A 13,738-nucleotide genomic window follows, 5' to 3' on the forward strand; every position below is an offset into this window, starting at 1 on the left:
CAGCATTTAGGTATCCCAAGTGAGGAACTCTATCACCCACTACATTGGATAGCTTCTTTAAAGTTTGGGCTAAAATGCAAAGTCACGGTGACCAGGTGTCCTAACCACAAAGGCGGACAAGGCACCACAAAATGTAGGACATTCAAGAAAAATATAGGACATCACAAAACAAAATAAAAGCTAAGAAAATTCATATAAATATAATTTTTTTGCTTCTTTGCCATGCTCAAAATGAAGGACATTTTGGAATTCCTCCTGGACAGAAGGCTGAAATGTAGGATATGTCCTGGAAAAGGAAGACATCTAGTCCCCCTGTCCAAAGTGGGTTCATTACCCCACTCAGATAGCATTCTGCAAACACCACTGACACGTCCTCCATATTGGATCCCCTTCTCACTCCACTTCGGGCCTTCCTCTTTCCTCTGGCAGCATGGAGAGGAAGATTAAAACAGCAGCATCTCCCATTTTGTTATCCTTTTAATCTCCTCTTTAGAATCTAGCACAGGAAATGCTATTAATTTATCCCAAGATGACTGGGAAGTCAGCAGGTGATCAACAAACCCACTTATAGAAGTTGATTCTAAAGGCCTGTCTCACTTTGATTCAGTGTGAAATGCATAGCATGCAGCTATATAGTCAGAATATAAAACTTTTAGTAACAAGTGATCTGTACACCTTCCATATCTCAATCTGCAATGGCAGCTTCACTGACAAAGAATGCTAGTTTTCCCCCCAAGAAAGAATCACCAAACAAAGTATGGTACAATGGGCCCTCGGTATCTGCTGGGGTTTGGTCTCTCTCCCCCCCCCCCCCCCGATACCAAAATCCATGGATGCTCAAGTCCCATTACATACAATTGTGTAGTAAAAAGTTGTCCCATATGTAAAGTGGCAAAATCAAGGTTTGCCGTTTGGAATTTATATTTATATATTTTATATATTAAAAAAATATTTTCAAGCTGTGGATGGTTGAATCCATAAATGAAGAATCCATGGATACAGAGGGTCAACTGTAGAATGGAAGCATACTTAATCAATGTGAGAGATTATACCTCAGTTCAGTTAACTGTCAAGGAGTTGTACTGCCTCACACAGGACAAAGACAGCCTGGATGTCAAGGAAAGTTACTTTGCTGCTGCTCACGGAGCTGAAATTTTATTATTAAATTTTATTATAAATTTTATCATAAATTTTATGGCTTTTTCTGCCCTTTTCCCTCTGTCTGCATGTGGCCAAGGAGGGGAATGGTCTCTGCCTGCATTGATATCCCTTCAGATCATATTAACTGACAACAGAAATAACACCTGAGACAAAATATAGGACTGTAATACTAACACTGTCAGTTTTCTTCTCCCATATGATTTTTAATGTATTTGCTTGTTGAAGAAGCCAGAGTAGTGTTGAAAGCTTGCATGCTGCATTTTGTGCTTTTCCACTGACCCAATAAAGCTTCTGTGGATTTTGTTGTATTTTATAGGAAAGAATATAATTTTAGCCACTAGGAGGCATGCTTTACAGCTGAGCTAACACAGAAGACGTTAATTTAGGATGATTGACTTCTTAGCATGCATGTAGAGATAAGAACCACATCAATCCCCAAAATAAGATTTTTTTCTTTTTATTTAACTCACAATTATCAACAAAATATACATTGCAACATTAAACTTTTTAGAAGTTACAGTATCTTAGGACACATAACAATCACTTTGAGTGTAAAACTAGATTTTTTTTCTTCCCTAACATCTCTCTCACTCTCTCTTTTCTTTATAACAGAGTAGGGAAATATGCAGCAAGAAGGGCTAACAATTCTCTACTGGGCAGAACCGCTAGTACTGTACAATTAAGACTAAAATCTGAAGCATGCATCCTTAGGGGTAAGTCCCTATGAAATCACCGAGACTTACTTCCAAGTAGTCATGCACAAGATTAGGTTTTATGTTTGCCTGGTTAACGAAACACTGCAGATAATTGATACAGCTCATAATCTGATGTGTGATATATAATTGGGAGGAAACATTCAAGTAACAGTTGCATTGCCCTTACTCCCTCTCATCCTCTCCCTCTCTCCTCTAACTCAGCAAAACAAAAATTAAAAACAAAAGCCACCATCCATCCATGATGGATTTGGGCTTCAATCATAGCTGCACCCATTCATGCAAAAACCCAGGGAGTGCTCTTAAGTAGGTGTGGGGCCCGCTTTCCAGCCATCTACAGGGTAACCTCATTGTCCTCAATGCTGTGATGATCTTCAACACTGTGGTGATCTTCAATGCTGAGGTGATCCTCATTGCTACGATGATCTTCAACACTGTGCTTAGACTCAGTGCTGTGCTGGTCCTCAACGCTATGGTGATCCTCAGCGCTTTCCAAAGTTTGGTTGCTGACATCATCAACGTCATGGTCTACCTGTTTGAGTTCTACACTGCGGTCTTTCAGCTGCTCTCTGCTCTCATGGCTCTCCAGGGAAATGGCCAACTTGCTGGTGTCGTGGTCACCATCATCGTGATCATACTCGGCACTCTCAAGTTTCTGTTGGCTGTTGTACTCCAGGCTTTTAGCGCGGGATGCCCGCAGGACCTCATTGCTGTCTCTCAGGTGGCTTGCATCATCTCTTTCTACGCTTGTGTCATGACTTTCTATGCTTGTGTCATGACTCTCCAGAGAATGGTCCTTGGAGGAGTAGGATTCATGGCTCTCCACATCTGGTGAGCTGTCAATTTCGTCGGTAACATCATGGGAATCAAACTGAAAGGAAGACAATCCAGGGGTCAACCCAAAGGAATAGCTACAGCATCAATGCAAAGGAAATTAACTGTTGTTCCTATTTTTCATGGTGGGTTAAGAGGGGGATAGCACATGAACAAATCTCCAACAGAGAATTTTTAGCAGTTCATCTCAGTTTATTAGCTGTACTACCATTTTTTTTTAAAAAAAGTACCCCAAACCAGTTGAAGAATATAATACATTATAAAGGAAGAATATAATAAATTAATATAGAGGAAGAATATGATAATTGGAAAATAAAAACTGAGTTCAAACAAGCAATAATTATCAATAAATCCAGTTTGGGGAAACATGTTTTCCTTCTGGTGTTGTTGGACTGGAATTCCATAATTCTTATGCTGGTTATGACTGATGGAAGTTGCAGTCCCACATGATCTGAAGGGCTGCATACATAATTCAAAACCATAACAAACTACAGTATCTGAACATCTTTGGGGGAAGTCCTCAACATTAAACTGGTATATAACAAAGGCGGGTTATAGACCGCCGCTTTGAGGCGGTCTGCCGCTGCCGCCGTTTGCTCCGTAAGGGAGCCGTCGCAGCCAAACCGCGCGGCTCCGTTACGGAGCAAAAAAGAAGCTCCAAAATGGAGCTTCTTCTTGCGGCGCCCTAATGACGTCACGAGGCGCCAGGGGTGCATTCGCAATGTCATTAGCGCCGCGACACGTTCGGACGCACAGCGTCCGATATGTAAAGATGGCGGCACCCGTATGAACAGGGCGCCGCCATCTTGTATGTATTCTATACGTACTAGGGTTAGGGGGGTGCGGAAGCACCGCCCCTTCCTAACCCTAGTACGTATAGAATACGTACTAAATGGCGGTCTGTAACCTGCCAGAGAAACATTTAGTGCTAAATCCAGTGTTCTGCTGGTGATTGCCATGGTACATTTCTCTCCTTCCTTCACTCTGTAACTCTCTGTGACATCAGAAGACCACTTTGGAGGGCATTCCTCCCTTGGGGAATGCACAGGGGCTATAAGTGAGGTAGAAAGGAGAATTCCTATCTACTTCTATAGAACATGCCATTCTGCCAAGGGGAATCTGGTGTTCATTACTGCCCATAGAATTTCCCACATAAGACCAATATTTTTTTTGTGTTAAAAATGGTTGGACTGAGTCAGAAAAAATGCCATTGACCTCTTGCTTTACTTTTAATCTAAATTTACCATGAGGAATCTGAAAAAGAAAAGTCTCCTTTGTGGAATTTTCTTGTTCAAAAATGAAACACAAAACATATACTTATTAATTATTTGGAAAGCCCAGATTTCCCCCCTTTCTTTTTTCTGGAATTTCTGAGACTTTTACAATATCTGTGTAGCAGTTTTTGTTGAAGTTTTAAAGTAAGGAATTTCCTCAGAGGGAGTTATTTTCCTCCTAATTCCTTTTGTAACATCCCAGTGGCCCGATTTATCTGGCATCTACACAGCAACCACAAGTGAGACTGTTCAAACACATAAATTTCATAATATCTGGCTTTCAGAAGCTGTGAAGATAGAGGGATTTTTTTAAAAAAATGTAGCATCTGCTTCATCTTATGCCAATCATAAGTTTTGCCAGTCATGGCTGGTTGGTGCAAAAGCTAATGGCTAGGAAGGAAAAACAACAGGAGAACGGGATGGCTAAGAATAGCAACAGATAATAACAACATACCACAGCATTGCTGCCAAAGGGATTAAACCATGGCTATCACAGAGAAAGAATTCTCCAAGCAGATATGCAATGTTTGTGAACTGTATCATGGTAGATGGGTTGTCATTTTTGGAATAGTTAATAAAACTTCCTGCACCCAATTTTTTGCTTCATTGTACACTCAGTGCTCTATCCCTCCCTCCCTCAGTGTGGCTAAGAAGCATAAACAAATGAGCTGCATTTACCTTTCCAGACTTTTTGTATGCTTTCTTGGACTTCTCAAAATGCACCAGGTCAACTCTGGCCTTTACTCCATAAGGTGCACTGTCTCCTCTACCTGTAAAGGTATCTGGAGAGACAGGTGGGGTAAAAGGCGCATCAGTAGGGAAATCTGTAACAACTTCATGAGATTCATCTGATTCATCGGAATCAGTGTGGTTGTCATCATTGTCATCATCATCCACATCACTGTGATCATGATCATCTTCCTTGCTTCTACTGGAAGATACCAAAAGGGTCTGCAAGAAAATAGAAGTAACTCATTGTTAAACAGGGCTGGATGAACATCCCATGAGTACACCATATAAACACAGAAACAGATTTTGGTTATGGATCCCAGTTTTCACGCCACATCTCATGGCTAGAACATGACAAAGGTTCACTATGGATCCCAGCTCACCATTCCTCATGACTCATGGTTTTGCTGTAACAGCAGCCCTGAGCAGCCATTCTGTGGCTGGTGGAGGGAGTGTGTGGGGAAATTGGAGGAGTGTGTGGTTATGCCCCATATTCAGACATAGACCAATTACTTTTTCTGTTTTAACTCCTGAGATCCACAGTGGAAGATGTAATCATTCTATGTCTGTTTATGGCAACATAGCCAGACACTTCTGTGACCCCCCTGCATTTTCCACCAGTCATTGAGGTTCAGTAGGGCTATGACAGCTATCACAGTGAGTACTGTGGGGAGCTTTGGTCTTTGCAGAGGGTGGAAGAGAATATCAATCTCCACTAAAAAAATAGACATACACAACATGAAGTGCACTTACACTTATATATGTTGCTAGCTGGCTTGTTGTGTACGTTATTAGCTGGCTTGTCAGTCTAGGGGTATGATCGTTGCTTTGGGTGCGAGAGGCCCTAGGGTTAAATCCCAGAGAATCCCTGTAACTTTTCAGTTGAGAGCCATGCACAGCATTAAGTGTAGTGCTTTGGGTGTTGGCCTAGGGTACTGGCAGACTGGGGTTCAAATCCCCACCTGGCCATAGAACAGCAGAACAGCAATAATATTACTAATAGGGTGCTGGCCATTGAGTGAATCCAGTTTATTACTGATCAACATTACGATGATGTTGATCATGGTTGCCACATGCCAAAGTGAACAGGGCACCTGCATCTTTTCAGAAGAGGAAATTTCACCATGTGCAGCTTGTCATGGATGAACTCCACCTCTCACACAACTTTTGAAAGTGGATGAGCCCTGTCCTCTTCAACACATGGGAACCCTACTAACTTTGTTAATTTCTGGAGTCTGAGTATCATAGGGAATAATGGTCAGCCAGTGGATGGGAGAGAGAATGTTTCTCTGGTATATGATATACATAGATATATGAATGAAATTGTATTGTACATAATATACAGTAGCAGTGCTAATGCAAGAAATATTAAGTAATGTAGGTGATATAATAGAAAAAAAATTACCTGTTGCTCTGTGATCTCATCACTTTCTTCAGAAGACAGAGAGGTCTAAAAATGAAATAGCAATTTTGTAAAGACTTGTTTCTTACACAATTAATTATTTTAGTGAATTCTAGATAATGGCAGCCCCTATCCAGATCCCTTATCCAGATCCCTGATCCAGAGCTTGGGAAGATTATTTTTTAAAGACTATAAACCCCTCCTCCAGAATCCCTCAGCTAATGGCCATGATAGTTGGGAGATTCTGAAAGATATAAACAAGAAAAACAACAACACCCAACTGTTAAAAGCTCCTTTCTGATCCATCATGGTTTCGTTTATGTTAGGTCAAGACAAGTGATTGCAGGGTTCTGGGAACAGAAGGTGTCTAGGAAGGTGAGGGGAATAATTCCTGGATGGTTAAGTAATACAAAACCAGCCAACTGAAAAATGGCTCAGAATAAAAGCCCTTCATTAAATCTAGACACTAATATGAAGCCCAAGCCGGGCTAAAATTAGGTCATTTGCAAGAGGTTCAAACCAATAGACTAATAGAGGGTTGTATAGACATATGGATGACAAAGTCTGTTAACTATCTTTGCCTTCTTGCTTTCCCCCACTCTGACATTTCTGCTGCCATATTTCCTGCATCACCTACATTCAACCCAGTTGTCCTCCAGATCAATCAGACTTCAGTTCCTATCATCTCCAGCCAATGTTGCCAATGAGGATGATGGGAGACTCAGTCTGACCCGTTTGGAGTGCATCTGACTTAGATAGTCCAGTGAAGAAGGGTGTCATACCAGCTGAGCGGACACTTGTTGATCTTGTGAATCATGGCTGTTCACATCTTCATGGCTGTTCACATCCTCATGGCTGTGAGAATGGCGGTGGTGGTGGTGCGGGTGAGCATGATGGCGGTGCTCCCTGGAATCCTGCAACAATACAAGAACAAGTGTTGGCTGTCAGCATAGACCCTAGCTTGACTAACACATAGAATGGGGGACCAGGTTAAATGGAGAGCACCAATAAAATGGAGGACCCGTAATTCTCCCCTCTGCTCTACAAAGGGATGACTGGTGAAGTGGTATGTGTATGTACACGTTCATAAGGGAGATAACTAAGCAGGGATGCAACAGCCTACAGAATCATAAACAGTGTGGAAATAATGAATAGAGGGAGGGGGGAAATCATTCATAATTTCAAATGCAGGATCATCCAGTGGAACTGATGGGTGTCAAGTTCAGAAACAAGAACAGGAAAACCATCCTTTGAGACATGAATATTCTGTATGGTACTTATTCTTATTATTTACAAAGTGCCCACCAGTTTACAATATAAAAGATGACCCTGCCTTAAGGCTCCAAAATTTGGCAAAGGAAACAGCAGAGAAAGAGAAGGAAGACTGGAACAAACAGATTAGCAAAATTCTGTTTGTTCAGTTACACAGGCTTGGCTATCCATTTAGTTGCTGTGGTGTTGTGGGGGAACATCAGGCTCCCCAGATGTTCTGTCCTATAATTCCCATCAGCTCCATGTAGTGTGTCCAATGGTAAAGGGCTATGGGAGTTGTAGTCCAAAACATTTTGAGGTCCAAAAGTGTGCCACCTCTGCAGCAGGGCACAAAAATAGGGGATTCATGAGTTGTTGCAATATTTGGGTTCTTTGTTTCTGTGTGAAAGAATGGCAAGGTTTTAAGGAGCAGAAACAGCAACATTTTGGGGTGTGTGGCTATGGGATGGGGAACAATTTCTCTTTCACTGCAAAATTATGATCCCTTTGTCCTTTCAAATGGCAGAGTAACTGCTAAGGAAAGGAAGGCTGCATTGCCTTGCCTCCTTTTACAATGGCTGCAGCAGCACTGTGAAGAAGGCAATTATTAATCCTACAGAGAGTATCCCTCTTCCTCGCCCATGTGAAGGAGAGACAGAGTATCGCAACAGCAATGTCACTGTGGATTTCTGCCTTTAATGAACCTTTACATGATCTTGTCTTTGCTTTCCTTCTCCAAAGATCACTTAAATTAGGAACCTTTTTCATAAGACACTACTGCATGGAAAAAGGCCCAATTTGGCTCAGCTTTCAATAACAGGGGTAGAGAATCTGAAATGATACAATTTATCTTGAAATTTTAATTTAATTCACACAGTGCTAAAAAGAACTGGCTGCAAGGAAAATAAATACTTACATGTTTTCTTTCCAAGCTCCATGATTCATCATGATGTCTTGACTTACTGACCTTTAAAATTGAAGTTGAGGGGAATAGATGGTTAGTTCAAATTCACTGCTACTGCATTACAGAAATGTGTGTTCTTCCTGACTTATGTATTGCATTGTATCATATTGTATGACTATTGTACTTACTGGCATGGCAAAGGCGATGGTCAAAAGACACAGGCATAGAATGGCAATCTTCATGGTGATGGATTCCCTGTTGATTAATTTATAATAGTCAGTTGGTGAAACAACTGTTCAAAAACAAAGCAGATTTCATATTTTCCTGTTTTAGGGCCAATGCAAATATTCAGAAATCCTGCCTGATCTTGGAAGCTAAGCAGGTTACCTCTGGTTATTACTTGGATAGGAGACTGTCAACAAATACCAAGTAATGTAGGCTGTATTTCAGAGGAAGGAACTGGCAAAACCACCTCTTAATCCTTGCCTTAGAAATCCAAATGAAATTCATGGGGTTGCCATAGGTTGACAGGCAACTTGAAAGCGCATACAAACAAACATAGGAGATACCTCTCGACTAATCATTTTATGAATGGGGATTTCATGTAAAGTGCATCCTATGTTATTTTTTTTAACCTCTGCAGGATGAAATTAAAAAAAAAACCTTTCTCTCTAATAGCCTAGTGTCTCATATCTAGTTACTTAGAACATGCTATTCCAGTTTATTGTTGCTATGTGCCTCCAAGTCATTTCTGACTAATGCGGACTCTAAGGCCAAACTACATACGGTATTCTTGGCAAATCTCTTCACAGTGGTTTTGCTATTGCCATCTTTCTGAGACTTGCCCAAGATTACCCAGTGGGTTTCCATGGCCCAGCTGGCATTTGAACCCTGGTCTCCCAGTGTCCTAGTCCAACCCCCAAAGCATTACACCACAGCCAAAGTGGTATAGCCCAGAAGAAACTCTACCACACACTCTTTTCTCACCTTTTGGGTCAGATATCTATTCTTTGCTAAAGTTTCTAATGGTGATCCAACTATTTGCTTATTTTAAAGGCTAAATTCACAAGAAAGACATTCAAACAAGACTACAGTCTTGGCTGTACGATTTTCCTGAATATGTTTTTATTTGCATTAGAATTATTTTCCTTCTGATGTTTCGGCCTCTGGACAGAAGAAAAATGCCACATCAAATCTGGGGTAGTTTCCATTGTTTTTGTGTCTTAGAACTTGAAAAAGCTAATCCGAGCAAGAGAAGACAGTATGCCACTTATTCAGCAGCTGACAAAGGAAAGCTAGATTGACTCCACAAGTCAGCAATTTGCTTGGATTTAGAGATGAAAGAGCTGAACACATGACCTTTGCAGATAGCATGTCCTTGATGTGACCTAGCCCAGCACATGACTGCAGTGGAAAAATGAGCACACAGTGAATATCCAGTAGTGCAGACAGGACTGGCGTCGAGTGTCACCAACATCCTTTCAGGTGCCTGTCCCTGTGAGGAGTGGGGGGAGTTCTCCTAACTTCCAGAGCTCCTTGACTTTGTGACTACTGTTACAACCCCCCCCCCCTTTCAAGTGCCCTCCATTAGCAAGTGAACAATGATAAGAATAAGACAGAGGAAAAAACTTTTGTCCTCTACCTCTGGACAGTGATGCAGATTTGGCACAGAAGAGCAGGGCAAGCAAATGCTGAAGGCATAAGGAGCTACTGGCTTTGCAAACACTTTTTAGCAGTACTAGAGCCTATTGCATTTAACTATATAGAGATGAATGCATCATTTCCATAAATGAATGTGCATCACAGCATCATGGTATTCTCAGAGGACTAAAAGTCCTAGAGGAAAATCCTAGTTTATAAAAATAACCAAAGGGCAAACCTTGCAAAACTTTGTGGACATTTTAACTAAAGAAAAAGTCAACTTCCATAAGGTCTTTCCCCAAATCACTGAGCAGCCCATGGATTTATTTTCTGTCTGACTCTACCAAAGGCTAACATGAACATAAATGCAATTAAAATTGAAGGAGTTGGGACAGGATTTGTCATTCTAAGGCATTCGGGGAGAATAAGTTAGAATTTCCAAGTCAGATGGCATCATATTGCTTAGTCCTGACAATGAGGGAAAATCTGATGAATCAGGGGACATCACAAATTGATGAATCATGATGGAAAGCCAGGCTGATGGGGATGCTGGCACACCTCACTGTGCATTGCCCTTCTGCTTACAAGGTTAATGAGCACTTGTGCTAAGAGAGAAAATCGATATGAAAACATTGCACCAAAATGCATTTGCGTAAAAGCATTGGTGGTGGGGTGGAGGGTGTCTTTGCTTTTTCAGCTGTTAAATGCAAGGGTAACAGAACTGCTTTTAGCCAAGAGCACATGGTTGATTTTAGAAGGCATTTTCATACAAAATGATGGTGCATTAAAATGGTATAGATAAGAACATCCTCTTTGGAACTCACAGGGCTTAACTCAAGCATGGATCTATGGAAGTTCTGCTCCCAAAACATATAAAGTAGCAGCTGAATGCCCAGGAGCATATACAGAATGACTTCCCCCTACTACTGAGTTACTTCAGCATGCATCTGCATATCTGAGACTGTGGAAAAGAACCACCACTGTGGTTGCCATTTATTTCTCTTGTCTTTACAGCTATATGAAGGGATGAATATTCAGCCATGGACTATACAGTTCTCAAAGGCAAAGGAGCCCTGAGTGTAAAACAGTTGGCAACATTTGTTTCCAAAGCACAGAATATCACTTTCTGGTAGGTTTATTTCCATTGTTTTTAGCTTTCCCATCCTCCAAGGAGCTGTGGATCTCACCTGCCTTAGGCTTTTTCCACAGCAACCCTGTGAAGTTGGTTAGGCTAAGAAACGACTGGCTGAAAATCACCCAGTGAGTGAAGGTTTCAGTTCTGTCCAGTAGCCTAATAATTTACAGTGGTACATTAACCACTGGACAATGCTGGCTTTCTCTAAGCAAAAACTCTTAGACTGTAAATATTAGAAATTTATTACTGGCAGAATACAAACTGGCTGTTGTACCAAAAGGGTGTGGCATTCAAACTCATCAGTGGTAAAATTAAGGAAGATCAAATCTGTATTTTTATGTAGCACTTTAAAACTCCCTCTGGTAAACCACTTCCTTCCTAAATATTCTCCCAGAAGTGATGCTGGAAATCAAATTTAACAATATGCACACTGTCCTCTTTTCTCTGGCAGGATGCTCTGAGGCTGTAGGAATTTACATATTTAAAACCTCCCCCAAGTATAGCTGCACTGCATTCAACTTGAAAATATAACATAAGCCTGAAGCTAACAGATAAGACATAAAAAGAGCATAGGTACCTTATGTTAAACTTGGATCTGGAGTGTATCCTCAGGTGCAGAGGTCTGATGCTAACTCGTTCGGTGAAGCTCAAGGCAATGCCTATGGATGAGTTCAGAAGGTGCTGCTTAATCGTCCTTCTTCTCTTCTGCTGATTTCCATCTGCAGACCTCTGGAATTTAAACTCTAGTCCAGACATGGTCCAGCCAATCCTCACAAGGCGGAAGGGATGAGGTCATGAGGTTTCTTGTCACTGTCCTCCCACTATTCTCCTACATTTCCTTTTGGGGTTTGTGGCTTTCAGAGCAAACAAGAACCTACTCTATGGTTAAAACATGACTTATGTACAATCTCATTAACCAGCATTTGAGATCAACGCCCAGCATTCAGTCTTGAGCCAAAGAGTTTCAAGGGCAAAGCTCTTTTTGGCATTTATTAGATGGCTAAATAAGATTGCTTCAAGTGATTTTTTTTCACAGATGGAGAACAACATCTCTTTAAAAGAAATCAATCAGTGCTCAAGTTGGACCGGGCCAAATTTAACCAGTCACACTGATGGATTTAATGAAATTATACACTTAGGGAATGGCAGAACAAACACACACAGCCTGTGAAATGTACATGATGTATATGTGTAATATATTTATTTAAAAGTGACTTCTTAGGCTTCTTATATTTTGGGAGCTTGGAAGAAGAAGAAAAAGAGAAATAGCTACTCTTTTCGGACACTGCGGAGGGGAATAATTGGTTTGGTCTTTCTTTTCAGCTGCCAATCCAGTTTGCTTTTTTATATGGGGGAAAGCACCTTGTCTTCTGCTTCAAGCAGCAAAATGTCATGGACTAGCCCTAACTGTCAGTGGTGGCTAGGAGTGCTTTTGTGTGACACCACTTTAACTGTGCTAGCTATACTCTCATGCTCACTTCCTCAAGCTGACTTGACAGTGATCACCCATGTCATAATTATATCACACCTTGACTACTGCAATTCACTTTATGTGGGACTCTCTCCATTTTTTAATAAAAGAAAAAGTGCAAATATGATCTTATTATACAAAGGGATCTCAGGAAGTAGACCAAGTCTACAAAAGCTCATGCTACAACTTCTTTCACAAACTTAGGCGCAAATGCTCTGCAAGTTCCCCTTGCATACTGATATTCCAGATGCACATGTCACTGTGAAGATGTCTTCTGCAGCTTCAGAGACTAGAGAGATTATCGTACATCTATTTTCGCCCGATCCGGGCACGGGCTGGGCACAGGCTTGAATGTGTAAAAAAGGATCTTATTGCATGCTTTTTTGCACAACTCAGCCACATCACATACCCGATCCAGACTCTTGGCATATTTTTCAAAGGACGGGAAAGTATTGTAGGTTCAAAAATTACACCAGGAGTCCGGATCGGGTACATGATGTGGGTGAGTTGGTCACATGTATAGCTTATGCTTGGGCATGTCACTGAATGCTAGCCACAGTATTTTTATCAAAATGTTTTAAAATATTTAGATCTTGCCCTTTACCTCTCTCTGCCTCTTTTTACAGAATTTTTTGTTAGCTGCTTTGAGCTATTTTTAATGAAAATTAGAAAGGTGAGGGAATGCAATAAATAATAATAAAGAATTTTTAGCCAAATCCAAAAGCTTTACTAGCCCCCCCAAAAAAACACCCCAAATTCATGTTATGACACTATCCTTTTTTTGAGTCACTTGGAAACTAGCCATTTTCAAACTTTATTTTCCTTCTCCATATACCATTTGAAAATTGCTGTGGTTCTCACTGGACCACTTAAACTGCTTTTGTTTTTGTTCTATAAATCAAAGTACATGCGTAACTCAAATGCAAATAACATTTTTTCTTCAGTGCCAGCGTCATTGTCAAAACCAGCAACATACTATAACATTACAGGCCCTAGGCCAGGCCACTGAAAACATCTTTTTAATTTATAATTTTTTATAGGAAAATCTAGTTGGTTGTATAGTGGTTTACCATATATATTCATGTATGGGTTGACCTCACGTATAAGCCAAAGAGAGGTTTTGAGCCAAAATTATGGATTTTTATATGACCCATGGATAAGTTGAGGATAAATTTCTGAATACATAAAAAGAATGTAAAAGATGAAGTAAAAGAAAACAAAGC

General features: G+C 40.7%; 1 protein-coding gene across 1 annotated transcript; it reads right to left on the reverse strand.

The window, feature by feature from the left end:
• Positions 1-1,602: 1,602 nt before the first annotated feature.
• Positions 1,603-11,746, reverse strand: SPP1 (secreted phosphoprotein 1). Its single transcript, XM_089527108.1, has 7 exons — positions 11,622-11,746; positions 8,457-8,523; positions 8,281-8,331; positions 6,896-7,027; positions 6,117-6,161; positions 4,661-4,933; positions 1,603-2,745 (listed from the first exon to the last, which is right to left on the reverse strand). The coding sequence occupies exons 2-7, from the start codon at positions 8,508-8,510 to the stop codon at positions 2,209-2,211; spliced, it is 1,092 nt and encodes a 363-aa protein (XP_089383234.1). The 5' UTR covers positions 8,511-8,523; positions 11,622-11,746; the 3' UTR covers positions 1,603-2,208.
• Positions 11,747-13,738: the final 1,992 nt, after the last annotated feature.

This window comes from Sceloporus occidentalis, unplaced genomic scaffold, assembly GCF_023333645.1.
Source record: "Sceloporus occidentalis isolate IW3139 unplaced genomic scaffold, rSceOcc1.0.p SCAF_5, whole genome shotgun sequence".
NCBI lineage: Eukaryota > Metazoa > Chordata > Lepidosauria > Squamata > Phrynosomatidae > Sceloporus > Sceloporus occidentalis.

Excerpts from the sequence above, each read along its gene's own strand:
- SPP1 (XM_089527108.1), bottom strand. The coding sequence starts at position 8,510 with ATGAAGATTGCCATTCTATGCCTGTGTCTTTTGACCATCGCCTTTGCC. Across the intron at positions 8,332-8,456 it reads CCATCGCCTTTGCCATGCCA|GTCAGTAAGTCAAGACATCA; the intron begins GTAAGTACAATA and ends TCAATTTTAAAG. Across the intron at positions 2,746-4,660 it reads CATACAAAAAGTCTGGAAAG|TTTGATTCCCATGATGTTAC; the intron begins GTAAATGCAGCT and ends TCTTCCTTTCAG.